The sequence below is a fragment of the Antennarius striatus genome, chromosome 12 (assembly GCF_040054535.1).
Source record: "Antennarius striatus isolate MH-2024 chromosome 12, ASM4005453v1, whole genome shotgun sequence".
Classification (NCBI taxonomy): Eukaryota; Metazoa; Chordata; class Actinopteri; order Lophiiformes; family Antennariidae; genus Antennarius; species Antennarius striatus.
Window position 1 is genome coordinate 5752851 of NC_090787.1, and position 24653 is coordinate 5777503.

General features: G+C 50.8%; 1 protein-coding gene across 1 annotated transcript in view; it reads right to left on the bottom strand.

Moving 5' to 3' along the window:
• Positions 1-21053, bottom strand: part of LOC137604636 (titin-like) — a 152815-nt gene extending 131762 nt beyond the window's left edge. The window contains exons 1-37 of the mRNA XM_068328535.1: positions 20889-21053; positions 17488-17591; positions 16796-16999; positions 16204-16491; positions 15867-15952; positions 15566-15780; positions 15310-15478; positions 14120-14344; positions 13789-13902; positions 12861-13118; positions 12363-12422; positions 12019-12277; positions 11890-11944; positions 11583-11786; positions 11058-11200; positions 10499-10968; positions 10148-10389; positions 9836-10068; positions 9594-9758; positions 9341-9509; positions 7414-9107; positions 7058-7336; positions 6701-6967; positions 6158-6430; positions 5812-6075; positions 5423-5683; positions 5076-5336; positions 4732-4995; positions 4384-4644; positions 3149-3409; positions 2814-3074; positions 2510-2651; positions 2249-2417; positions 1932-2163; positions 1297-1581; positions 1102-1221; positions 828-1016 (exon numbers count right to left, since the gene is read on the bottom strand). Of these exons, the coding sequence (XP_068184636.1) occupies positions 828-1016; positions 1102-1221; positions 1297-1581; positions 1932-2163; positions 2249-2417; positions 2510-2651; positions 2814-3074; positions 3149-3409; positions 4384-4644; positions 4732-4995; positions 5076-5336; positions 5423-5683; positions 5812-6075; positions 6158-6430; positions 6701-6967; positions 7058-7336; positions 7414-9107; positions 9341-9509; positions 9594-9758; positions 9836-10068; positions 10148-10389; positions 10499-10968; positions 11058-11200; positions 11583-11786; positions 11890-11944; positions 12019-12277; positions 12363-12422; positions 12861-13118; positions 13789-13902; positions 14120-14344; positions 15310-15478; positions 15566-15780; positions 15867-15952; positions 16204-16491; positions 16796-16999; positions 17488-17578 (9133 nt within the window). The 5' untranslated portion in view covers positions 17579-17591; positions 20889-21053. The remainder of the gene's footprint in view (positions 1-827; positions 1017-1101; positions 1222-1296; positions 1582-1931; positions 2164-2248; positions 2418-2509; positions 2652-2813; positions 3075-3148; positions 3410-4383; positions 4645-4731; positions 4996-5075; positions 5337-5422; positions 5684-5811; positions 6076-6157; positions 6431-6700; positions 6968-7057; positions 7337-7413; positions 9108-9340; positions 9510-9593; positions 9759-9835; positions 10069-10147; positions 10390-10498; positions 10969-11057; positions 11201-11582; positions 11787-11889; positions 11945-12018; positions 12278-12362; positions 12423-12860; positions 13119-13788; positions 13903-14119; positions 14345-15309; positions 15479-15565; positions 15781-15866; positions 15953-16203; positions 16492-16795; positions 17000-17487; positions 17592-20888) is intronic.
• Positions 21054-24653: the final 3600 nt, after the last annotated feature.

The window sequence follows — 24653 nt, forward strand, 5'->3', positions numbered from 1 at the left end:
GCTTCTGGTTCAGCTTCAGCAGCAGAGACTCGTGACAGTAGGACATCAAGACGAGGTTAGCATCATTTACTGACGCTAACGTTAAAGCTAGGTGCTTGTTAACCAAACAGCATTTAGCGTAGCATTAGCCACCGAATAGTTTCTGATTTCATGGTTCATAGTAAATGTTTTTTAGAGGATCAGTTCAGCTTCCAGCGTTTATGTTAAGCTAGGCTAAGATAAACTAAGCTAAGATAAACTAAGCTAATCTAAGACAAACTAAGCTAAACTAATACAAACTAAACGAAATTAAGACAAACTAAGCTCAGCTAAGATAAACAAAAGCTAAGATTAACTAAGTTAAGATAAAATAAACTAAAATAAACTAATCTAATATAAACTAAACTGAGCTAAAATAAACTAAACTCAGATTGAACAAATCCTGATTTTACTGTCTTTGTGGAACCGGTAGGCGTGGCTTCTGACCACCAGGATGCAAATATCTCGCCTTCTATTGGCTCAGGTAAGGTTTGACCAATAGAAGTTAAGGTGAGGGTGAGACACTCCCCCAAAATTTGGTCCTCCTCCGGGCGGAGGGGGGGGTACTAAAGCTGGATTAGCGTTCTATTCTACCACATTAGTGAACGGGTTACATGATAATGTCTCACAGCTCCATTCAGTGTTCTCATTGGCTCAGATGTTCCGGGGGGAGGGGCCACATGAACACTGATGGAACCCAACACAATCTGAGCTGGCGTCCAATCAGAGCTCACCGGGTTAGAACATGCGAGCAGTGACCTTCACAGACGTGTTGGGGGTCACTGACCCACGCCGGTTCCTCAACTCACCGTCGATGTTGAGGGAGGCGACACACGTGACCACGCCCCCCGCGTTGGTGGCGACGCAGGAGAACTCGCCCTCATGGGCGGGGACGACTCTGGGGATGTCCAGCTGGCAGGTGTCGCCCTGACGGGACACCCTGAAGGCGCCCGAGGGGGGAACCTCCCTGTCGTTACAGAACCAGGACACCTGCAGGTCTGGAGACATGGGGGATAGGGGGTTCAGGGGCGAGGCCAGGACCGCTGCAGAACAACAACACAACCGAACCAGCGGGGACGCTACCTTCCCCAGAGATGGAGCACTGGAACTGGGCAGGAAGTCCCTCGGCCACCAGGACGTCCCTCATGGGGGCCACCAGGACGGGGGCCTCCACCCGGGACACGGGTTCCATCGCCACGGGAACTGGAGCATAGACAGGAAGTCATCAACGCGTGTTGTTAGCGACATCATCCCAGCGCCTCGCCACGACACACGCACCTTCCACCGTGAGGGAGGCTGAGCTTGTGGCCTCCCCATAGTCGTTCCTGGCTTCGGCGCCGTAGACGCCGGCATCATCGGGGGCGACGTCGAGCAGCAGCAGCGTGTGCTCCTCCTCGTCGTGGAGGAACTTACACCTGAAGTCACCGGTCAGGGCCTGGGAGTCCTTGTACCACGACACCTGGGGAGGGGGGACTCCGCCCACCTGCACCGCCAGGCGGACCGTTCTACCCGCCGTTGCCGTCAAGGGCTCCAGCTGGCGGATGATTAGGGGGGGCTCCGGCACTGGGGGAAGAACGGAAGAGATGAAGACGCAGACCGACCCGTCTGGAGGTTAGCATGTGACTAACACACATGTTACCGTGGCAACAGAACCTAAAAACATGTCTGGAACCAAAAAGAACCACGAAACAAAGAAATCCGCCTCAAGGTCCACAGGTGTGAATAAACTACACCACATGTGTCAAACTCGCGGCCCGGGGGCCAAATGTGACCCTCCACATCGTTTCATGTGGCACTCGGTGGAAACGAGTTCGACACCTCTGAACTACACTAACAATGAAATAAAGGAGGTGGCTCCAGCAAAAATGAATGAGTGAATGAATGAGGGGCCAGAGGTCAGAGGTGGGACTCACGTCGGACGTGGAGCTGGATGCTGCTGCTGTTCCTGCCGGCCCAGAAGGTGAACTCTCCGGCGTCGCTGCGGTACGTCTCTGCAATGGTGAGGCGGTGCAGCTTCCTGATGGTCACGTAGCTGAACCGCTTCTCCACCGAGAACTGGATCTCCACGCCGTTCCTCATCCAGCGACCTTCAACGTCGTCCTCATTCACCTCGAACTCAAAGGTCGCCCGCTGCTTCTCCACCACCTGCAGGAGGACACCAGTGGTGGGGGCTCCATGGGGAAACGCGTGTAAAAGCACATGTGTGGAGGAGGAACCTCAAGGAACTCACTGCCACATTCTTGTCGGCGGGTCCTGAGATCTTTACGTCGCGACCCTCCACCCCCAGGTGGCCCTTGGACATGCTGGCCCCTGCCACGGCAGTGTACTCCCCAGCGTCGGACAGACGCACCGACGGCAGAACCAGACGGTGCACCACATTCTCCGAGGTCATCTTGTACCTGCAGGAGACACGGAACATTTTGAGGAACATGTGTCCTCCACGGGTTCCTGAGGCGGCGCAGGAGAACATGTCGGGGGGGGGCTGCTGCACCTGTCGGACACCTCCAGCTCCTGGCCATCCTTCATCCACACCACCTGGATGTTGGGCTCAGAAACTTCACACTCAAACGTGGCTCGCTTCTTCTCGGTGATCTTCAGGTCCTTCAAGTGTTTGGTGAACTCCACAACTCGAGCTGCAGCGTGAAGAACAAACATGAGAACGTTAGCATCTCCAGCGGTTTGGTCTGATGTTTCCTCAGAGCTTCATCAGAAGAACAAGGAATGAGGAACCTTCAGGAGGTTCTAGTGTTTATGGAGAAGGTTCTTGTATCTCTGTAACCTCAGAGGATCCTCACCTTCCACGTAGAGCTTGGCGGAGGTGGCGGCAGAGCCGGCCATGAAGGTGTACTCGGCGCTGTCTCCAAAGTGGGCGTTCCTGATGCTCAGGGTGTGCGTCAGCTGGCGGCAGCGGGCCTGGCAGCGGTCGGTGGAACGGATCTCCACCCCGTTCTTCAGCCACCTGTAAGAAACATCCTCGTAGTTGATGTTCACTTCAAAGGTGACCATGTCCTTCTCCTGGGCATTCACGTCCTGCAGCATGGTGGTGATGAAGATGGCTGCAGAGCGACAGGAGAATTAGAATCAGGCACCAGCAGTGAGATCTTCTCCGTGGTGACCCAGAAGAACTCACGCTGAACAGTCAGCCGGGCGGAGACTCGGTCGGCGCCGCAGACGAAGGCGTACTCGGCCGAGTCGTCCCCGCTGCAGTTCACCACCTTCAGCTGGTGGAGCTTCCCCTGGACCGAGATGTTGAACTTCTCGCTCATCTCGATCTCCACGCCGTCCTTCAGCCAGGCGGACGCCACGTTGAGGTGAGACACCTCACACTCGAACGACGCCACCTTGGTCTCAGGAACCGTCACGTCCTTCAAGGGTCGGACGACTCGCAGAGCTGAGGGACCAGAAGGAGACGAGTCACGGCAGAATGAAACCGGGAACCAGTCCATCAGACAAATGCCAGAAATATCAAATTTTTAGAAAATTATGTCTAACAGAAACTTTTGTTCCATTAGAAAAATAAAAAATGTGCATATATGAGCTTTAATTTAAAAGATATTGCTAAATCAAGAATTTTTTGCACTTGGAAAATACCTGATTGTATAGATCAAGAGAAAAAATGTCCAATTTATGATTTATGACGTCACAAAATCCTGAATCAAATATATGTTTGGCTTCAAAGCATATGTGTCAAACTCAAGGCCCGGGGGCCAAATGTGGCCCGCCACATCATTTTATGAGGCCCACAAGAGAATAAAAGGTCAGAGTGTCTAAAAATAAGTAGGTCTAAAGTTTTCTTTGACCAAAAACTACATTTCCCACAATGCAGTAATTCAGCCCATTTTAACTGACAAAAACATTGTGAACAAAGTTAATGTCCTAACTTGTGTTTGATGCTATTTTTCTTTATTCATTGATAGTTTGATCCTTGATTGATGGAGTTCTGTGGGTTTAATAACCTGACAGATTAGAAAGATTTATGTATAACAGAGAAACAAACATGTTTTTTCTGTGTAACTGCAATGTTTGTAACTTGAATAAGTAATACATTCAGTGTTATTTAACATTAAGGAGTAGTTACATTTATGTTACAATATATTGAGTTACATTTAGTTACATTTATTAGTTACATCTGGCCCTTTAAGTACAGTCGTTATGCTGATGTGGCCCATGGTGGAAATTAGTTTGACAACCCTGCTTTAAAGGGTTGAATTCAACCTCAGTGCTGTCGCCCCCTGCTGGACATCAGTAAATATCAAGCTTAAGGCTTTTAGATATTAAAAGTTATTTTAAGTGCATGATGGGAGGTCTCTACTTCCTGCTGGTTTATGGGTCATGTCATCAGTGCTACGCTATGCTAACACTCACACTCCACAGTGAGGCGCGCGCTGCACTGGAGGTGTCCCACCACCGCCGTGTACTCCCCCTGCTTGCTGTTATCCACGTTCTGGACCATCAGGGTGTGGCTCTTCTTCTCGGACAAGAGCCTGTAGCTCTCGCTGGGCTTCAGCTCCTGGTTGTTGAACATCCACCTGACGGGGATGTTGTCCTCTGAGATGCCCACCTCGAACATGGCGGTGGCGCCCAGCAGCGATGTCACGTCCTTCGGCTTCTTCAGGATCTTGAGCGCTGCAGGAAACACGTTTTAGAAACTGTTCATGGAGGGAATCTCTTTCAGGTTTTTGTTTACAGGAAGTGAGGTTGGCTTTAGCTTACTTTCCACGTTCAGCCTGGCGTTGGCGGACAGCTTTCCTAATTTGAAGGAGTAGACAGACTCGTCCTGCGTGTTGCAGTTCCTGATGCTTAGGGTGTGGACCACACCTTCGACGGTGATCTGGTATTTATCGCTAGGCTGGATCTCAACGCCATTCTTGATCCACTGCGCTCCTCTCACGTTCTCGTGGGTCAGCTCCAGACTGAAGACCGCATCCTGAGTCTGGACCACGTTCAAGTTCTTCATGGTTTTCCTGACCTTCACAGCTAAACGGGAAAAAATCAAGCTCATGAAATCCAGGTTCAGATTGTTCTGCATCTCATTCCTTCTTGAAAGGTGGACCTACCCTCAACCTTCAGGGTGGCGGAGGTCTTGGAGGTGGCCACCTGATAGGTGTACTCTCCGATGTCTGTGCCTTTGGTGATGATGATGACGAGGCGTCTGACGGCACCGTCCATCTCGCTGACCGTGTTCTCGTTGAAGTCGACGGGCTGGCCGTCCTTCAGCCACTTCCCCTCTGCGGCGGGGTTGGCCACCTCGCACTGGAGAATGGCGGTCTGGGAATCAGCCACCACCAGATCCCGGAGGGGCTTCTTGATGGCACCGCCTGGAGACAACCAACCCCAGTTGAGTCCACTCAGCAGCAAAATGAGTTCAACTAGGACAGAAGTTTAAAAACGCAGCCCAGCTTACCGCTGACGGTCAGGGAGGCGCTGCATGTCTTCTCGCCGGCGGCGAACATGTACTCGCCCTCCTCGTCCTTCATGGCGTTCATGACGGTCAGGCTGTGGTGCTTGTCTTTGGACTCCATCTTGTGCTTGGCGCCGGCTTTGAGTGGCTGCCTCTTGAAGGTCCAGAAGGCGTCAATTCCTGGGTGGGAAACCTCCACCTTGAAGGTGACATTCTCAGACTCGGAGCACTCCTTGTCCGCCATCGGTTTGACGATCTGAACGGCTGTTGAGAGGCGTCACGTGTTTGACTGCTGAAAAAACCGTTTACCCACCACCTGACCCCATCTTTACCCCCCACCTGACCCATTCTCTACCCCCCACCTGACCCAATCTGTACTCTGGACGACTTACTCTGGACGGACAGCGTGCAGCTGGTGTCGGCGCGTCCCACCACCAGCTTGTAGCACCCCTCGTCGGAGGCATACGTCCTGTTAAAGACCAGGCGCTGCTTTGCCCCCTTTGCTACCACCTGGATTCGTTCGCTGGACACCAGCAGGTTGTCGTTGTGGAACCATTTGACCGAACTGATGTCCTGAGCTGAGATCTTCGTCTCCAACACAGTCTTGGTTCCCTCAACGGCACTCGTGTCTTTCAAGGGGATCAAAATACCGATTGCTGCAAAACAAGGAGAAGTTTGATTTGTAGGTTTTTATTTAGGAGCAGGCGGTTCTTCAAAAGCTGAACGACTGTTTCTTACTCTGAACAACCAGCTTGGCAGAGGTGGAGATCCCCTGAGCAGGAATCTCAAAGGAGTACATCGCCAGGTCGTCCTTGTTGGTGTCTTCAATCAGAAGCTTGTGGATCTGTTTGTCAACAACAATGTGCACTCTGTTGGAGGCGGCCACTGGCTGGCCGTTCTTCATCCAGGTTCCTTCAACGTTCTCCTGGGAGAACTTCACCTCCAGCTGGGCGATGTCGCCCTCGCAGACCGTCAGGTCGGTCAGAGGCTGAATCAAGGTCACCGGACGCACTGGAACATCAAGAGCAACAGGTCAGCCCCGGGTACAACCAGACCAGTCAGACACTAACATCACGCTAACATGCTAACATCATCTGTAAATGCAACAAACGAACCAAAGAAGCTTCTAGATATCTACATGATCCTCATGGTTCACCTCTTGAGGAACTAGAGGGTCTTCTCACTGGACCATGAACACTAACCTCCCCAGAGGTTCTCAAATGTCTTTCTTTGGAACACTTTTTTGGGGATGGACTTCCATGACAAACCCAAAACACTCACGTTTCATCTTCAGGGAGGCGCTGGTCTTCAGCTCTCCTACTTTGAAGGTGTACTTCCCCTGATCCTCCTTCTTCACGTCTTTGACAGAAAGGCTGTGTCGTCCACGCCGGGAGGATATGACGAATTTACCGCTGGGAGTCAGAAGCTTCTCCCCGAAGAACCAGGACCCCTCGGCGTCCTCACGGGACACGACGCACTCAAACTCCCCGGAATACGACTCGGGCACCTCGGTGCTCTCCAGCTGCTTCAGGATCTCCAGAGGGGCTCCTGTTGGAAACAGAACAGACCCAGATCAGCCTGGACCAGACCCCATGAAGGCGTCAGCTGCGGTTTGGGAGTGTTCGCGACCCACCCCACCTTCGACATTGAGCTTGGCAGTGGTCCTGACATTGTCGTCCACCACCATGCAGGTGAATTCTGCCTCGTCTCTCATGTCGATCATCAGCACAGACAGGAAGTGGACCTTCCTGTCCGAGTGCATCCTGTACTTGTCTCCAGAGAAGATCTCTACGTTGTTCTTCAACCATTTGACCTTGATGAAAGGCTCGTTGGTTTCACACTCAAACGTGGCCATGGTGTCCTTCTCCTTCGCGTTGATGTCCTCCAGTTGTTGTGTGAACGTGACGATTTGCTTCGCTGTGAAATGAAGACATCGTTTTAAACTTCTCAGTTCAAATGTAGACCTACCAGTAAACCCCAGAAGGTTGGCCTACCTTGCACCAACAGGAAGGCGTGGCTGGAAGTCTCTCCAGCTGTGTTGGATGCTTTCACCATGACGCTGGCTGAATCCTCCGCCATCACGTTCCTAATCACCAGCTCACACACGTGGTCTTCAGGCCAGAACCAGGAGATACGATCCGACTTCTCCAACTGGACGCCGTTCTTGAACCACTGGCAGACGGGATCCGGCCTGCCTGTGACTCTGACCCGGAACTTGACTTCGTCTCCCTGGGCGACGGTCTGGCTCGTGATCCGCTCCAGGATCTTGGGGGCCTCCATGCTGGCCGACAGCTTCACCCGCTCTGGTTTGAGGGGTTTGGCGGTGAGCTTGCGACGCTCCTCCTCCTTCTTCTTCTCAGCCTCCTCCTTTTCCTTGGCGTGATGAAGCAGCTCCTCCTTGGTTTTCTTCAGCAGGTCTTCGTAGGATTCATCCCTCTTTCGTGACTTCAGCTCCACTGCGGTGATGGACTCATAATAGCCTTCTTCCGTCCGGCGCTTGAACTTCCCCCTCAGCTCCTCGGACTCCTCGGTGGCTTTCTCGTGGATGATCCTCTGGGCCTTCTTCAGCTTGACCACCTCTTTAATCTGGGAGTCTTCTGCAGGAACCTCAGCCTTCACCACCTCGAACGGGATCTTTCCCGGTTCTAGGGCGGTCTCTGCTGCCTTCGCCTCTGGAGCACGACGCAGGTGAGTCCTGAAGTCTTCTTTCTGCTGAATCTCCAGCTTCACCGTGTGCTCAGCCGAGCCCAGATTGTTATCAGCCACCACCTTCACCTCTCCTGAATCATAGGACTTGATCTCCGTGATCTCCAGGTAGTAAATACCATCATAGCGAAGTCTGTATCTTTTGCTTTTGCGGATCAGTTGTCCGTTGAGGTACCAGTTCACCTTGGGAGCAGGAAACCCCGTCACCCGGCAGCGGAACCTTGCCGTGTCGCCCTCCATGACTCGGACCGGCTCGGGGAGAAGAACAATCTCTGGTTTGGTCTTCTCGGTTTCCTCTTCGGCGGTGACACCATAGGGTCCGCCCTCATGAGCCAGTCGCTCCATCTCGTCAATTCGGTGAGCCTTTCTGCCTTCGGGAAGCTGCGTTTCCTCAACGAGGCCTTTCTCGTCCTTGACGACCAGGGTGGCGGAGGTCTGGTCGATGCCGTACTTGTTGGTGGCTCTGCATGTGATGACGCCGCTGTCTCTGGCGTAGGCGACCTCATAGTCCAGACTGCAGTAGCCAAACTCGTTAACCATACGCAGCCGGTTGGCGGCTTCCAGGGGTTTGCCATCGTGCAGCCACTCCACTACCATCGTGGGGTCACCAATGGGGGTGAGCCTGCACTCAAAGTGGGCCGGGCCGAAGCGCTTCATGCGCACTGAGGTCAGCTTCTTCTTAAACTGTGGCTTTTGCTGCTTCTCTTTGTCGTAGAGGTCGCCCTCCTCCCACTGGTCCTGTCCGTATCGCAGGTGGAGGGGCTCCACCTCTGGGGGGGCGATCTCCTTGGCTTTGTAGGTTCCTTTGGGGATAATGAGCTTCCTCTGGGGCTCAGGCTCAGCGTAGTCCACCTCCACGTTCACCCTGCAGCGGGTGGTGTCTCGGCCTGCCTTGTTGATGGCAGTGGCCGTGTACCAGGCGCTGTCCGACCCAGCAGCCGAAGGGATCTGGAACACTGCCTCGCCTCTCGTACCTTCAACCCTGGAACAGGAATCAATGAATTAGAATATCTCCAAACTACAACTGCTGATTAATCAGTTAATTAAATAAAGGAGAACCCTGAGATACAAGTTTAATCCGTTCTAAGATTGAACTCATAAATCAAACATTTATCCACTGCTGGTTTCTGGTACTGAAGCTTCTGATCTTCACTTTACTCTCCAGAGATCGACTTTCTGCACAAACACTAACAATCCAGCTATTATCAAACCTACCTGACGTTGGGGTGCTTGTGTGGCGTGATGATGTCACTGTTCTTTAGCCAGACGATATCCGGCAGAGGATTTCCAATGGCTTTGACAGCCAGCTCCACCAGAGTTCCCTCCTTGACGCTGATGTTCTTCAGCTTCTCAATGAATTGGGGACGCACCAACGTCTCTTTTGCTGGAACAGAAGGAACGGATCAAGAAGTCGTTAGACATTCCTGAACATCCTCTCTGGCGAAGCCGAGCAGAGCTGCAGATTTACCATCAACAGAGAGAGTAATGGAGATGGACGAGCGTCCGGCTCGGTTCTGGGCGATGACGGTCCACTCTCCAGAGTCCTGAGGCAGGGCGGGGACAATGATCAGGGACTGGGTGCCGTCCTCCTTCACCACGATCTTGTGGGTGTAGTCGCTGACAACTTGTTGTCCTGAAGGAGTGACAGACTTAGGACATTCCGAGGCGTGTCTTGGAGTCAAGAACCCGTTTATTACAATATCTACCCACCGTTGTGGAACCAGTATGTGTCAGGCATCGGCCTGCCCACCACCTTCAGGTCGAACCTGGCGGTCTGCCCCTCGGAGCATTTACAGGAGGAGGGCTTCATGACGAACACGGGTTTGTAGAGTCTCTCCAGCTGAGCTTCATCCGTCTCGTCCAGCCGGCGTGCCGGAGAGCGTCCAGGTGACCGACTAGAGGAACGCGCAGGAGAGCGGCTCAGAGAGCGAGGAGACGTGGACCTGAGGGAGAAGCAGTGTCATCAACCATCACCACCTGCACCTGAGAAGCAACCCCCCCAGGCCTGGAACGAGACTCCACCTGATCCTCTGCATCGCTGCTTGGGTTGGGTATCTCTGGGGCGTCCCGGCGCCGGACGGCTCGACGTACAGCTTCCCGGAGCAGACGGCGTTCCCCTTCATGTTGGCAGCGAAGGCTGTGTATACCCCCTCGTCCTCCGGTTGGACCGCAGGCAGACGCAGGCTGGCACGTCCGTCCTGAAGGACCTCCATCTGGTAATGGTCCCCAGCCACGATCCGCTGGCCGTCTTTGAACCAGGCAATCTGATGGGGGACAAAACACGTCACGGGACGACTGACACCTGTCAGGGTAAAACCATAACAAATGGAACCAGTCCTGGAGGGGGGGCAGGTGGCCGTGATGGTTCCGTACCTTGGGGAGGGGCACTCCACTCATCTTGCAGTGGAACGTGACGCCCGATCCTTCCAGGATCCGGTAGTTCTTGACAGGAGTGTCAAACCTGGATTGCACGGGCTCAGTGGGGGCACTGGTTACCATGGACTCCCCGTCCTCTGTCACCAGGTCTTTGTAGGTAATCTTCATGATGCGAACTTCAATTTCATGGATGAGCCTGAGCTCAATGGCAGAAAGATGGAACTCCTGCAGAGGAGATGAAGACGACAGGCAGTGAACGTCTGCTGGAACCCAAAGATTCATGGCAAATTTAAAGGGGGTGGGGGACTGACGCGAGCCTACCTGTCCAGAGATAATGGTAGTGGTCCTCTGCTCCATCGTTGTGACAACAATGGGGGGAACGTCTGCCACCTTGGGTTCCTCCACAACGGCGGTCACCTCAGTCTTAAAGGTGGCTTCTTGTTTCTTCATGTAGGCTTCATACTCCTCTGTTTCAAAGAAACCACATGTCAGGTGAGAGCTGAGGTAGAAACACCATAGGTCCATCATAGGTCACCCTGAGGGGAAGGAGACTCACCTTCCTCCAGCAGCGCAGCGGAGGCTGAGATCTCCCCCAGCTGGTTCTTGGCAAACACAGAGTACTCCCCAGCATCATCAGCGAAGGTCATGGAGATCTCCAGCTTGCATTCTCCAACGTCCTTCTTGTAGGCCACCTTGTACCTGAAGGACAGAGGGTGGGAACCACGTTAGATGACATCCAGCACCCCCAGAGAGCCCCAGACACCCCAGGAGAACTTCAGAGTAACCATCAGTCTCTCAACAGGACGTCTGTTTGATGAACATTTATTCATTTCTGTCGTTTTAAGCAAAAATAAACTTCCTCGTTAGATGGAGGTGTTTGTCATATGACTGAGGTAAGACTCAGTTTCTGGGCACCTGGTTGAACAAAAGAAGACATTTGAAGGCATCACTTGGTGCCCTGGAACATTTGTTCCTGATTTTTGACATACAAATACGTTCTTCAGCAGATCCCCCCCAAAAGTTCAGCCTAACATATTTGGAAAAGGACAGTCTTATATCTCAGGTGGATCTCTGAACTCACCTGTATCCGGTTGTGAGCGGTAGTCCATTCTTCTTCCAGATGACATGAGGTTTGGGGCTTCCTCCCACCTGACATTCGAACACAACGCTTCCTCCTTCCACCAACTTCTGGACGGTGGGCTTCTTGATGAAGAACGGAGCGATGGGAGCGACGTCCACCTCGGAAACGCTCACCCGGTCCTCCTCTGCAGCTTCTTCAGTTACTCTGGAGACAAAAACATCTCTGAGCTGAACAGTTTTTTCTTTTTAAATCCATCGACCGGCTTCACAATGACTTGACCTCTAAAATGCTAAAGAGATTAACTCACAGCTTCTCAGCAGCTTCAGCAACAACCTCCTCTCTGCTCTCAATGTCTTCAGACACTGGAAGAGAAAGACGAGAGATGAAGTCTGATCTGAGTACAACTGAGGTCCCACAGCAGACTGTTGGTACTAACCCTGGACCAGCAGGTAGCAGGAGGTACTGATGGTTCCTGCCTCACTGGTGGCGGTGCAAGTGAAGCGTCCGCTGTCCTCAGCAAATGCCTCCCTGATCACCAACCGGGCGAGTCCGTCTTGGTAGCTGATCTGGAAATCGATGGAGCTCTCGATCTTGTAGTCTTCCCTGAACCACATGATGATGGGGGCGGGGTCACCACTGATCTGACACTCCAGGGTCACCGACTCGCCCTCCGTCACGTTGGTGTTCTTCAAGCCCTTCAGACACAAGACAGGACGATTCATTGGGGGTTTCTCAGCGAGGTTGAGGGTATGTGGAGGTGTTCAGGATGGTAGGACTTACAGACACCAGTGTGGGCGGGACCACTCCACCTATCGAAGGTACGGCAGCAGCCTCCACCACCTGTCGCATGGATGAAGGTGAGTTACTTACAGATGGTGACATGAACACAACAAAAACCGGACAAGACTTTGACCTGCAGGTTTATCTAAGGTGATGCAGCACAGAGATGATGATGAGGAAGCTGGATGGAGGGAAGAGATGAGCATGAGGTTGTCAATAGCAACAGTGGACACGTTAATGTTTGGTAAGAGAGGGATGAAGTCCTGGAATTTCGCAGAAGTCAAGAAAACCGGACCAATAGAATGGTAACGGTTGAGGACCAGTCACCCCAATCAACCCAACGGCGCTTGAAGACTCTCTGAAGCTTTAGAGACTCTTTTAGCTCAAAGTTAGAATCAAACAGAAGAATGTTAACTCTTTAGACTCTGTGAAGAAGTGTTACTCTCATCAGGTTTTCTTGTCCTGCTCAGATCCAGCCCACGACGCTTGGTTACAAACCTGGACTCCCCAGTCCTCATAAACTCTGTCCTCGCCCCCCGAGAGAACCAACCGGGTCTGCGACTCGGTACCCAGGTGGCTCTGATATCTCTCAGCCAAGTCTTTGAAGGGTGGGGGGACGGGTTCCGGTGTGTCTCTGGCCCCTGGGCCCCGCCCACATGGACTGGGGGACTTGACGGGTTTGATGATCTTTCTGGCGGTGGCGGAGGACGAGAACTCTTTCTGAAGGGTGGCGATCGCCGAGCCGGCGATGGAAACCTGACCGAGCCAAAGAGGAGGAACACCCCAACCATCGTTAGCATCGTCTATTCAGGGGGAAGGGTGTCACGCCACAGCATGGAGGGAGGGGTAGGGGCTCTATTGTTAGTCTATTAAGACTATCATCGTTAAGGAGATGTGAAATAATACCATTAATACGTCGGTTTGAGAGAGGAAAACGGTGTTAAAGGACGTTTCTGTTATCTTTATCATTGAAACACTTCACAGCAAATTTGCATTTCAGGCGAGCAGCAGCGACCCAATGACCTCCTCTCACCCCCCCTACGGGAACCTATCCCAGTGGTTGAGCTAATTGCTAATGCTTGTCAGCACTAATCCAATGTAACCAGATAGTCTAACACAAAAACAAACCATCCCTTTATTTCTGTGTCCATTAGAATTTGTTTGTCTGTTCGCGTCGACGCACTTTGCATCAGCTAGCCTGTTAGCATGAGCTAACAGGCTAGCTAGCCACAGGCTAGGAGAAGAACCACATGGTTGAAACATTTCAAAAGTTTCACATTTTATTAATTTTACTTTTAACATCTGCTGGTAGAAAAACAACAACTGACAGGTTAGCAACTAAGGGGCGTGTCTGAGAGGAGTGTTGTGATTGGTTTGTGTTCAGGGGCAGGGGGGTCTACTGCTCGCCTGATGCTGCCTCTCTTACCTCGGAGTTAGACTCGTGTTTTGGGACAGAAACTTTAGAAACTGTGAAATGTGGAACTGGAGAGGGGGCGTGTCCTGGGGACACGTGGGTGGAGCTTCCTGTCACTGTGTGTATCTGGAGTGACCAACACAGGAGGAGCGTTAAAATCAGAGCCAAACAGGATGAAGATGACTAAATGATGTATGGTAATCTGGGATTAAAGATGACTAAAATTTGTTGAATAGAATATTCTAGATTTGTTTTCTTCTTTACATGAATGTTTGAAAGTCCTGATTGGCTGATCAGTCCCTGAATAACCTGTGTCTTTGCTGGGGGGGGGGGCCTAGCTAACCTGAGCAGCGGTTAGCATTTCATCCGACGCTCTGGTCGTTGTCCGGCGGGGTCCAGGCTGCCCGTCCACAGCCACCGTGGCGGCGGAGGCAGACACCGACCCTACAGGCTCTGCCTCCTCCTCTTCGGTTCGAGCGCCCTCCGCGTGCACCGGCTGACGGACCCGAGCCAGGTCCACGGCGGCCACCACCGTGGCCACCGCACCAGCTCTTTTCCCCCCCTCAGCCTGGAGACACAACCAGCAGAACTTAACATCCGTGACGGGGCAGCCAACCAATGCAGGAAGAACATGATTGGACGGCGCTGCCCCGCCCTCCTGTGGACTGTTTAAACACATTGAAATCTGCTGAGTCAACGCAACACAAACAGGAAGTGCTAGAAGCGACAACAGTGACAGCGAAACCCCAACCGCGGTGATCAAAGTGCTCCAAACCAGATGATGAGGTGTTTCCACGCGTGACGGCGCTACCTGCTGGGGGTGGGGACGCCAACCTTCATCCAGCATGACATCACAGTCATGACATCCAACCGGCTTGTCGCTTGAATCTGATTGGATGCTCCCTCCGAACGGAAACGGGTGCGTTTGATTCGTGATGTTGTCCTCCATTGAGTCTGGACCGTCTGAACTCTGACACATGTTTGAATCCCGCTCAGCATCGGGTGACGTGTCACAGTCACAAGTTATCACCTCGTGGCTCGTCGTGTCGGCCCATCCCTCGGCATTGTGGGTAAAACCCTCCTCATCCTCAGACCCACATGACTCTGAGTCCATTTGGACCACTTGAGGCTAATGGTCACACCCACAGGAAACGGATTGGAGAACAGAAGTCAAGGAATCAGAAGTCAAAGAAACAAAAACACGCCAGCTCAGCTGAACCGAAGCAGCAAAGGATTGTGGGTCATCATCTTCAGCGTCGGTCATTTAGAACAGCTTTTGTCTCGGAGAGCATCTGAACCCAACAGACTGGAGGTAAGAATCAGATTATCTCACTCTGTCTCTACTACAGTTCCCATGATGCTTTGGGACACATCAACAGGTCATCCAATGAACAGGTGGTTTCCTCTGGTCTTGTGAACATAAAGTACCCCTAAGATAAAGACACGCCCCTTGTTGTTTTCCTTGCCCCTCCTCTGTACCACCACTGACCACTAGATGGTGGTGCGTCTCCCACCCTGGAGGCCTGTCCTCACCTCTCTGACTCCGGCCACCTCCCAGCGCTGCTCCTGGCCCAACTGGGTGACGGTGCTGGTCATGCTGGTGTAACTGGCCTCCGCAACGTAGTCGCCCTGTTTCCATGGCGGCAGCACGTCGCCGCCGGCGACCACCTGCCTGTGGGCGCCGATGGGGGACTTGGACGGTCTGGGGGAAGGACAGACGGTAAGTGAGAGGTCACATGACGGACCCGTGGAGACAGGAAGCTGTCATAAAAAAGAAGACTCTACCCACCTGGCGGGGGTGGGTGTTGGCGCCTTCACGTGTCTGACTGGTGAGGGCGACTGTTGGCGTCCTCCGGTCACCTTGGCAACCAGTGAGGGCTGGGTGGGGGACTTGGATGTGGGCTTCGGGGGGACTCTGGGCGGAGTCTTGTGAGCCAGAGCAAACTCCGCCCCCTCCACTTGCATCTCCATCATGGCGGTGGCCTGGAAGCTGGCCTCCATCCTCTGGGCGGGGGGGGGGGGGGGGGGCGTAGGAATCAGGGGGTGCGTGGACACGTTTAAGGGGCGGGGCATGAGGGGCGGGGCCTTACCTTCTCCACTCGGGTCTGACGCATCTGGGAAACCTCAGCGGTTGAAATCACCGTCTTGGTTTTCTTTGCAGGAACAGCTTCTTCACCTGAACACAGAGACTCAGGTGAGGCACAGGTGACCCGAGGCGGGCGGGGCCAGTGCCTCAACATCAGACACATGAATATGTTTAGACGTTTTTAATCCAGATTAGTCTATCAACACCGTTCAACGGTCAACACTGTTTGCTAGTGCTATTATAGTTAGCTAGCTTGGTTCCCCGTTCCGGTAATGCTAAGCTAAGGTAAACACATCCTGTCAAGCTCTAGACTATCTGGCTTCCGTCCTTCAGGTTCTCACCCTGAACCAGCAGCTCCGCCGTGGAGGTGGCTCGACCACTGCTGTTGGTGGCAGTCACGGAATATGTCCCAGAATCCTCTGGGAAGGCCTCAGCGATCAGCAGACTGTGCAGGTCTGCTTCCTGGAGGATCCTGAAGTCGGCTGAACTCTGGATCTCGGCCCCCTCTCGGTAGAACTTGACCACAGGTGTGGGGATACCTGTGACCCGTACGTCCAGCCGCACCTGGCTGCCCTGCCTCACTGTGGAGCTCTGCAGTCTCTGAGTGAAGCTGGGGGGCGCCGTCTCCGCTGGGGGAAAAGGGATGGACAAGTAGGTTCAGGTACCAGACAGGTTCTGTGGTTCTGCTGTGCTGAGTCAGACTGTTTGCGGTAAGACTATCTGGTCTCAAACTTAACTCTAACCCCTACCCCTAACACCAAACCCCAATCCTCCTACGGTGTCCCCCAAGGATACATCATAGGCCCCTTTTCATTTTCATGTAAACGTCCATCAGGTTCTTTTTTAAAGAAAACATTCTATGGTTTTTCTCTAGCCTCCCATCTTCCTAGTCTCCAGGACCTGGTTCAGTACCTTTCCAATGGACCTGCTCACCTGTGACGAGGAGCTCTGCGGTACTTGTGGCTTGTCCAGTTCCATTGGTTGCTCTCACGGAAAACCGTCCGTTGTGAGCGGCGGTCACAGAAGGGATCATCAGAACAGCGCGGCCATCGCTGAACGAGATCTGAACGCCGGGTAGAGTAGCGGCAGAAAGAACCTGGCCATCACGGAACCAGCTCACCTCAGGAACCGGAGAGCCTGAGAGAGGAGAGAGGAACCAGATCAAGAGCCAGATCAAGAAAAGATCAAGAGGAAAGAACTGGTCAGTTCAAAAAACCTCCAACTTATGTAGAAAAACAGAGATGTCTTGACTGTCTGAATGTCTGTCCGGCTAATCACCTGTCTGGTTGATTGTTTGTCTGGTTAATTGTACGATAGACTATCTGTTTGATTTTTTGGTTGTCCGTTTGGTACATTGTCTGGTTGATTGTCTCTCTATTCAATTGATTGTCCAGTTGATTGTAGATGTGGTTGCTTGACTGTCTGGTTGACTGTCTGTATGGTTGATTGTCGGTTGGGTTGATTGTCTGTCTGGTTTATTGTTGGTCTGGTTGATTGTCGGTCTGGTTGATTGTCTGTCTGGTTGACTGTCTGTATGGTTGATCGTCGGTTGGGTGGATTGTCTGGTCAGACTGGTCTGCTCAGACCAGTGGTCTTTTTTTCGGTTTGGCAGTGACGTTTCTTACCGCTGATCTGAGCCTGGAACGAGGCGGCACTACCCTCTAGTGCCACGACGCTCTGCAGCGGCTGTGTGAACGTTGGCGCTTGTGTTGACATGGTGGTCGGCACCCTGGGGGGACAGGAACAGGTTTCACTGATAGGCCTGACCCTCTACTGCCCCATCAGGCAACATGGCTCCTCCACCAAGAGACACCAGACCCGCCCAGCACCACAAAAACATGTGTGCGATGATGTCATAGATCAATCAGAGTGATGAGGCTGTGAGTAACATGTCTGGACCAGTTTGGACTGGACTCGATGCCTGGAGACCAGACTGGCTGCTGGTCCACTACCACCCTCAGAACCAGTACAACCAGTTGAACCCGTGACTACTCAACAAACAGCTGGTGCGTTCACAAACACCTTTAACTGTCAGACAAAGAACGTCTGACGTTCATTTAAGGGCCTTTGACCTGAAAACACTCGTTTTTCTGATTACTCTGACAGCACCTGAAGACACCGCAAGCTTTAAGGTTTAGCTTAGCCCGATGGTGTGTTTGATGAACATGTGAGTTAATCTATAGTTATTATTACCATGACTATTATCATTACACTCTGGAGGGGTGGAGGTAGTCTTACTGCTGATCACATGACATCACTGATGACATCATCTGTCAGCAGAAGAGGTTTTTAAAGGGAACTGAATCTGTTGAGGTTTAAAAGCAGCCTGGCAAAATGTGCTGAGTGTCTCCTGCAGCTTCACCAGCAGGTTTGAGTTTCACGAATCAGACAGGAGCTATAAATGTCAGGGGGCGGGGCTTGTTGGAGGGCAGAGGACGCTGACGGACGGCGGCAGCTGAGGAACGCCGCGTGTTAAAGTCATCAGAAGAATGAAGCCAGGAAATACTAAAAATAAACATCTAAACATCTAAAATAAACTCCGCAAACTTTGTATAATGTCGAATATGATAATTCATTCAATCACCAATAACATTAAATAATCAATAGCTAAAATACTGAAAGGTGATCAAAATAATAAAGAAAGCCTGACAACATGAAAATTAAAAAAGACAAAAAAGACCTGACAGATGAAGAAAAAGGACAAGAAAATAAACAAAACAGGATTCACTGATGATCAATAAGTAGTAATAACTGATCAATGATTGGAGGCTGTGACCCCTCCCCCCTGACACACACACACTTTAGCCCAGGAGCCACATTTAGCTTCAGCATCCAGAATCTGAGACCACAGCCAAAGTGAAAGCTAATGCTAACGTGTATGTTGATCAACACGTGATGATGAGTTGGTTTCACATGACGTTTGGTCGTTTCTGTATTTTATCCTGTAAAGACGACGTTTCATTTAAAAAGAAAAAAACTATTTTCCATATTTAAATATTTAAATATTTGTTTTTTGTTTGGTGATGCTGTGATGAACTGAAAGTTTCACATAAATATGGATTTATTTGTTGTTGTGAAACGTTTTATTGTAATTCCTGTGAAGCGGTTTTGAATTCTGACAGCAAAACGACGAGTCTTAAGATTAAACTTTTGTTTCACTCATTTTATTTTTCTCATGGAATAAATTCTTGTTTGTTCAAAATAATATATTTATTTGTTTTTTGGCATCAATATTTGACTTGTTTTTGAGGATGAAATCAAAAATCAAAAACTTTCCAGAAGCCCCCGAAACTGAACTGCCCGAAGCTCGTCGGCGAAAGTCTGATCAACTTCCTGTTCCTGTCAGGTGACCAAATATCCAGCTTCAACATTCTGTCATTGGATTTATCAGTCTTTATTGATCTGATTCACATTAAACTGTATTTAAATTATAATTAAAATAAAACTAAATAATAATAAATAAATAATAAATAATAATATTAGAAAAATAATGTAGTAAAAGATTTCTGATTGTCAGATCAATTTATGAAAGTAGATTTTTTTCAAAGCTGAATGATCGTTTGATTAAAATTGTTTATACTCTGATATTTACGTAATGAAATGATGAGTCATTTATTGATCTTCACCTGATACCGATCACAATCACTCAGAGTTCAGTTCCTTTGGCTGACATGACAGAAGCAGCTGCGTCCAGTAGTAGTACTGTAGTATTACAGCAATAGTAAAGTAGTAGTACTGTAGTATTACAGCAGTAGTACAGCAGTGGTACAGCAGCAGTAATATACTACAGTACTATAGCAGTAGTACTACAGTAGTACTGCTACTGTGCTACTATAGCAGTAGTACTGTAGTATACTACTACTGTACTCCTGTACTCCATGAACTTCTCTCTCAGCTGTTGTTCAAATGACTGGAGCTCGAATCCTTTACTCCGAAATGTTGTTTGCCGTCTAAAAATACCCTAAAAAAATACCCTAAAAATACTCTAAAATACTCTAAAATAATCTAAAATACCCAGTAGCTTTGAAAATACTTCTTTCTTCTGATTTCCTGAGGTCTAAATCAAACAAACCGTTAAATATGTCTGTTGCTGAAGCGAGTCTGAAGGACCTGAAATGAACCCTGAAGCTTCAAGAACCTGAACAAAATTCAATGACGTCCAATCAGTCGACAGATTGATCCACCAGGATCAATACCAACATGTCCTGGAATAGATCTGTGATGTAATATCAGGAGTAATATTCTATCATTAATAATCAATAGTCATGAAAACAGAATGAAGGATGTTAAAACACGACCAGCAGTATATCTCTTGATCAGAAACTAATCAATGACAGAATCAGATAAAAGCTGATGACGCAGGCGGCGCCGTCGGCCCGTTTGGGTCACATGACCCATAAGAAGCAGCAGGAACATCCTGAGAGCAAGAGAAGAAGAACGACCAGCAGGAGGACAAGAAAGGGATCAATACCGATGATTGGCTTCTTAACACAGGGATCAATATTGATGATTGGCTTCTAAATGCAGGGATAAATACAGCTGACATAAAACACATTCACGTTAGTGTTAGCATTAGCACAGCTGTGTTCTCCTCAGATCCCTACGGTATCGATCAGGTCTAGATCACTAATCAATACTGGGAATCGCTGCTGCTGGAACACGCTGGATCGACTCAGCTGCTGGAACATGCCGGATCGACTCAGCTGATATTTCCAGAGCGAGCAGAAGCTGCTCAACAGATATGGCAGGAGCCAAAAATACCCCCGCCCCCCCGGGGGGGTGATTGACAGCCAGCATGTGCTGCATTCTGGGTGAGCTGATAGCTCTGCTGCTCATTCCCTTAAAAAGCCATCGGCGGCGCCGGAACGCCGAGTGTGATCAGCGCTATTCCTGTCTGGACTCCGGCCCCCGACAACCCCCCACCAGCAGCAGCACCCCAACACATCCAACAAGCACCAGCACCAGCAATAGCCCCCCCAGAAAACTCCCCAGGCCCACAGAACCGGCACAGGTTCGCGGTACTCACTTGTTTCCAAGGGTGCCCCAGTCAGACGGGACGAGCCCAGCAGACAAGCAGTGGCCCCCCCAATCCAAAAACAATCCAAGACCAGAACGGCCGAGCCTCCGATGAGTCCCCCTGGACTAAAACAAAACTACACCGTGATCCGTGTAGTTCTGCTTCCCCCCTCGAACCCTCCACCTGAGGCGAGGCCAGAACGCTCCAACTGCTCAGGGGGGCCCCCACCGTGCCGCAGGACTTTATACCGGGGGGGCCGGCCCACCGCCCGCACAGACACGTCCCCATTGGCCAGACCCCCCCACAGGGGGCATGACGGGACACAGCAGCCATGTATGCAGACTGACCTGCCACCGGCCCCCATCGGGGGGGCCAGGTCCGACCCGGATCGATCAGAGATCAGCTGATCACCATTGATCGCCCCCCAACACTGAGATCAATTCACCACCAAGACAAAAACACAAAGACTCTAAAGAGGGGAAGAGTTAGAGAGCGGGGGGCCCCCCCAGCTGGTCCCCCTACCACACAGGAAATATCTGTGTTTACACCCCAATGCTCCTGAGTCAGAGCTAGCATGTAGCCACTGTGGCTAACCAACAGGCATTACCCATCATGCATCACTCCACCAGGAGGAGGAGCCTCACTCCGACCATACTCCTGCTCAGAGGTCTCCTTCAAGACACCATCACCATCATCACCACCATCACCATCGTCATCACCATCACCAACTTCACCATCACCATTGTCATCACCATCATCACCATCTTCACCATCATCACCATCACCATCATCACCATCACCACCATCACCATCGTCATCACCATCACCATCATCACCATCACCATTGTCATCACCATCATCACCATCTTCACCATCATCATCATCACCATCATCACCACCATCGCCATCGTCATCACCATCACCATCATCACCATTGTCATCACCATCACCATCATCACCATCTTCACCATCATCATCATCACCATCATCACCATCATCATCACCATCATCACCATCACCATTGTCATCACCATCACCATCATCACCATCTTCACCATCATCATCATCACCATCTTCACCATCATCATCATCATCATCATCATTACCATCATCACCATCACCACCATCATCATCATCATCACCATCATCACCATCATCACCATCATCATCATCACCATCATCACCATCACCATTGTCATCACCATCACCATCATCATCATCACCATCATCATCATCATCACCATCACCACCATAACCATCATCATCACCATCACCATCATCACCATCATCATCATCACCACCGTCACCATCACCATTGTCATCACCATCACCACCATAACCATCATAACCATCATCATCATCATCATCATTACCATCATCATCATCATGCAGTGAGTGACTGATCCAGCAGAGCTAACATAGCATGCTAACCCCGCTATCTGCTGCGTTCAGGGTCTGTCACTAAAATAAGAGAAACTAAAGTAATTGCAGAAGTAATAGCATAGCATAGCATAGCAGGTGGCTATAGGGACTCAGAGTCCAGACCAACATTAAACCAGTGGACAGCTAGTCTACTGTAAATATGTAAACATCAACAGGTAAACAGTAAACATGCTACTGAGGCTAAAGGTAGCAACATGAGCTAAATAGCAGCTGTCATTGAGACGCATTCGCTGACCAGCGGAGGGTTCCTCAAGGTGTTCAGCGGCGCTGCTGTCTGGGGAAATCTCGTCCGTCCATCTCGGTTTGACAGGTTAGTAATCAATCTAATTAATTAACATTAGCTTTAGCTTCTGCTCCACTATGAACGCCAGCCGACTCCCCCTCCTGGCTGGAGGTGGTAATTTCCGACCTGACCGTGTGTCCTGAACGCAACAGTAGTCCGTGTAAAACAATGTCAATTATCATATTATTGGTCACACTCAATACTAAGATCAGTAAAGTGTTTTAAACACTAGCTACCTAAACTCAGAACCGATCTGATCCGGTTTCGGGTCACAGCTGGAAATGAACATTCATTCAATTCAAAAGACCTTATTAGCTGCTCCCATCTGGGTTAGCTTCTGAGGCTAACGGTGACCTGGTAGATGTCACGTGACTGTGTAACCAATATGTGTGTGTGTGTGCCTCTGTGTGTCTCTCTGGCCTGTGTGACCAGAGAGGGGGAGGGGAGTCCAGTTGAGTCCTGGGGGGTCAGTAGAACCGTTTCTGCCCCACATGCAAAATCAGGTCCTACAGGACCAAACATTTGCCCTGGGGTAAATGTGGCCGCTGCCTCTCTGCCCTCCTGTCCCCTCCCCCCAGAGGCTATTTCTGGAGGAGGGGGGAGTCAGAGGCATGAGGGGGGAGGAAAGCAGAGAAGGAGGGGCACTGATCCCAGAGGGTCAGAACTGACCAGAACACAAGGGTTTGGCTGGAGGTGAAGAACGTGTGACGCCTGGAGAAGAAGAAGAAGAAGAGCTGCTGCTTCTCCTCCACCAATGACAATGTGATGCTTCTGTTCCCAGTTATAATGATAGCCAGGTGCATCATGGGAAATGTAGGACGTCATTTATTGACAAACAAAACTGTTTATGATGAAAACAAAAACATAAACTTTGAGATGCGAACCTGGGAGCGGGGCAGGAGGAGGTGCTGTGCTTCCATTTCTGTGTCTGTGGGGGGGGGGCACTTGGGGGGAAGTGGTCTCAGCAGGGGGGCTCAGGTGTCAACAGAACAGCTGCAGACCAACAGATTCTGCTGAGGGGCCACCGAGGCCTGACCTGAAGCCCCGCCTCAACATGAGGCCCCACCCCGACCTGAGGCCCTGCCCTGACCTGAGGCCCGACCCCCACCTGAGGCCCCGCCCCTCCAGGAAGAGCTCCACTGGACCAGGACCGCCCTCCACAGGGGGGGCAGTACTGCAACACACACCAGGACCACTGAAGGGTCACTGGAGTCAGGTGACCTGAGAAGACGACAGGAAGGAAGAGATTAATTTATTAAAATTATGAATCTTGTGGAAAGGTAGCAAGGCTAGAAGTTTAGGAGCAGGGTTCAAGTTGTTCTATTATGGTGTAGATAGGAAGAGAAATGGAGCAGGAATTATCTTAAAAGAGGAGTTTGTGTCAGATAGAGTGATGAGTCTGAAGCTAGAAAAGGAGGCATGAAGTTCAATGTTGTTAGTGGGTATGCTCCACAGGTAGGATGTGAGCTGGAGGAGAAGGAGAAATTCTGGTCGGACTTTGATGAAGTGATGCAGAGCATACCTAGAAGTGAGAGAGTTGTCATTGGTGCAGACTTCAATGGACATGTTGGTGCAGGAAACAGAGGTGATGAGGATGTGATGGGCAGGCTTGGTATCCAGGAGAGGAACGCAGAAGGACAGATGGTAGTTGACTTTGCAAAAAGGATGGAAATGGCTATAGTGATTTTGTGTAGACGGTGTAATCTGAAGGACATCAGTGACTGTAATGTAGTGGTAGGTGAGAGTGTAGCCAAACAGCATAGGATGGTGGTGTGTAGGATGACTCTGGTGGTGAGTCAGATGAAGAGGACAAAGGCAGAGCAGAGGACGAAATGGTGGAAGCTGAAAAGGGAAGAGTGTTGCATGACTTTAAGGAAGGAGTTAAGACAGGCTCTGGGTGGTCAGGAATTGCTGCCAGATGACTGGACAACTACAACTAATGTGATCAGGGAGACAGGTAGGAGAGTACCTGGTGTGTCATCTGGAAGGAAAGTAGATAAGGAGACTTGGTGGTGGAATGAGGAGGTACATGAGTGTATACAGAGAAA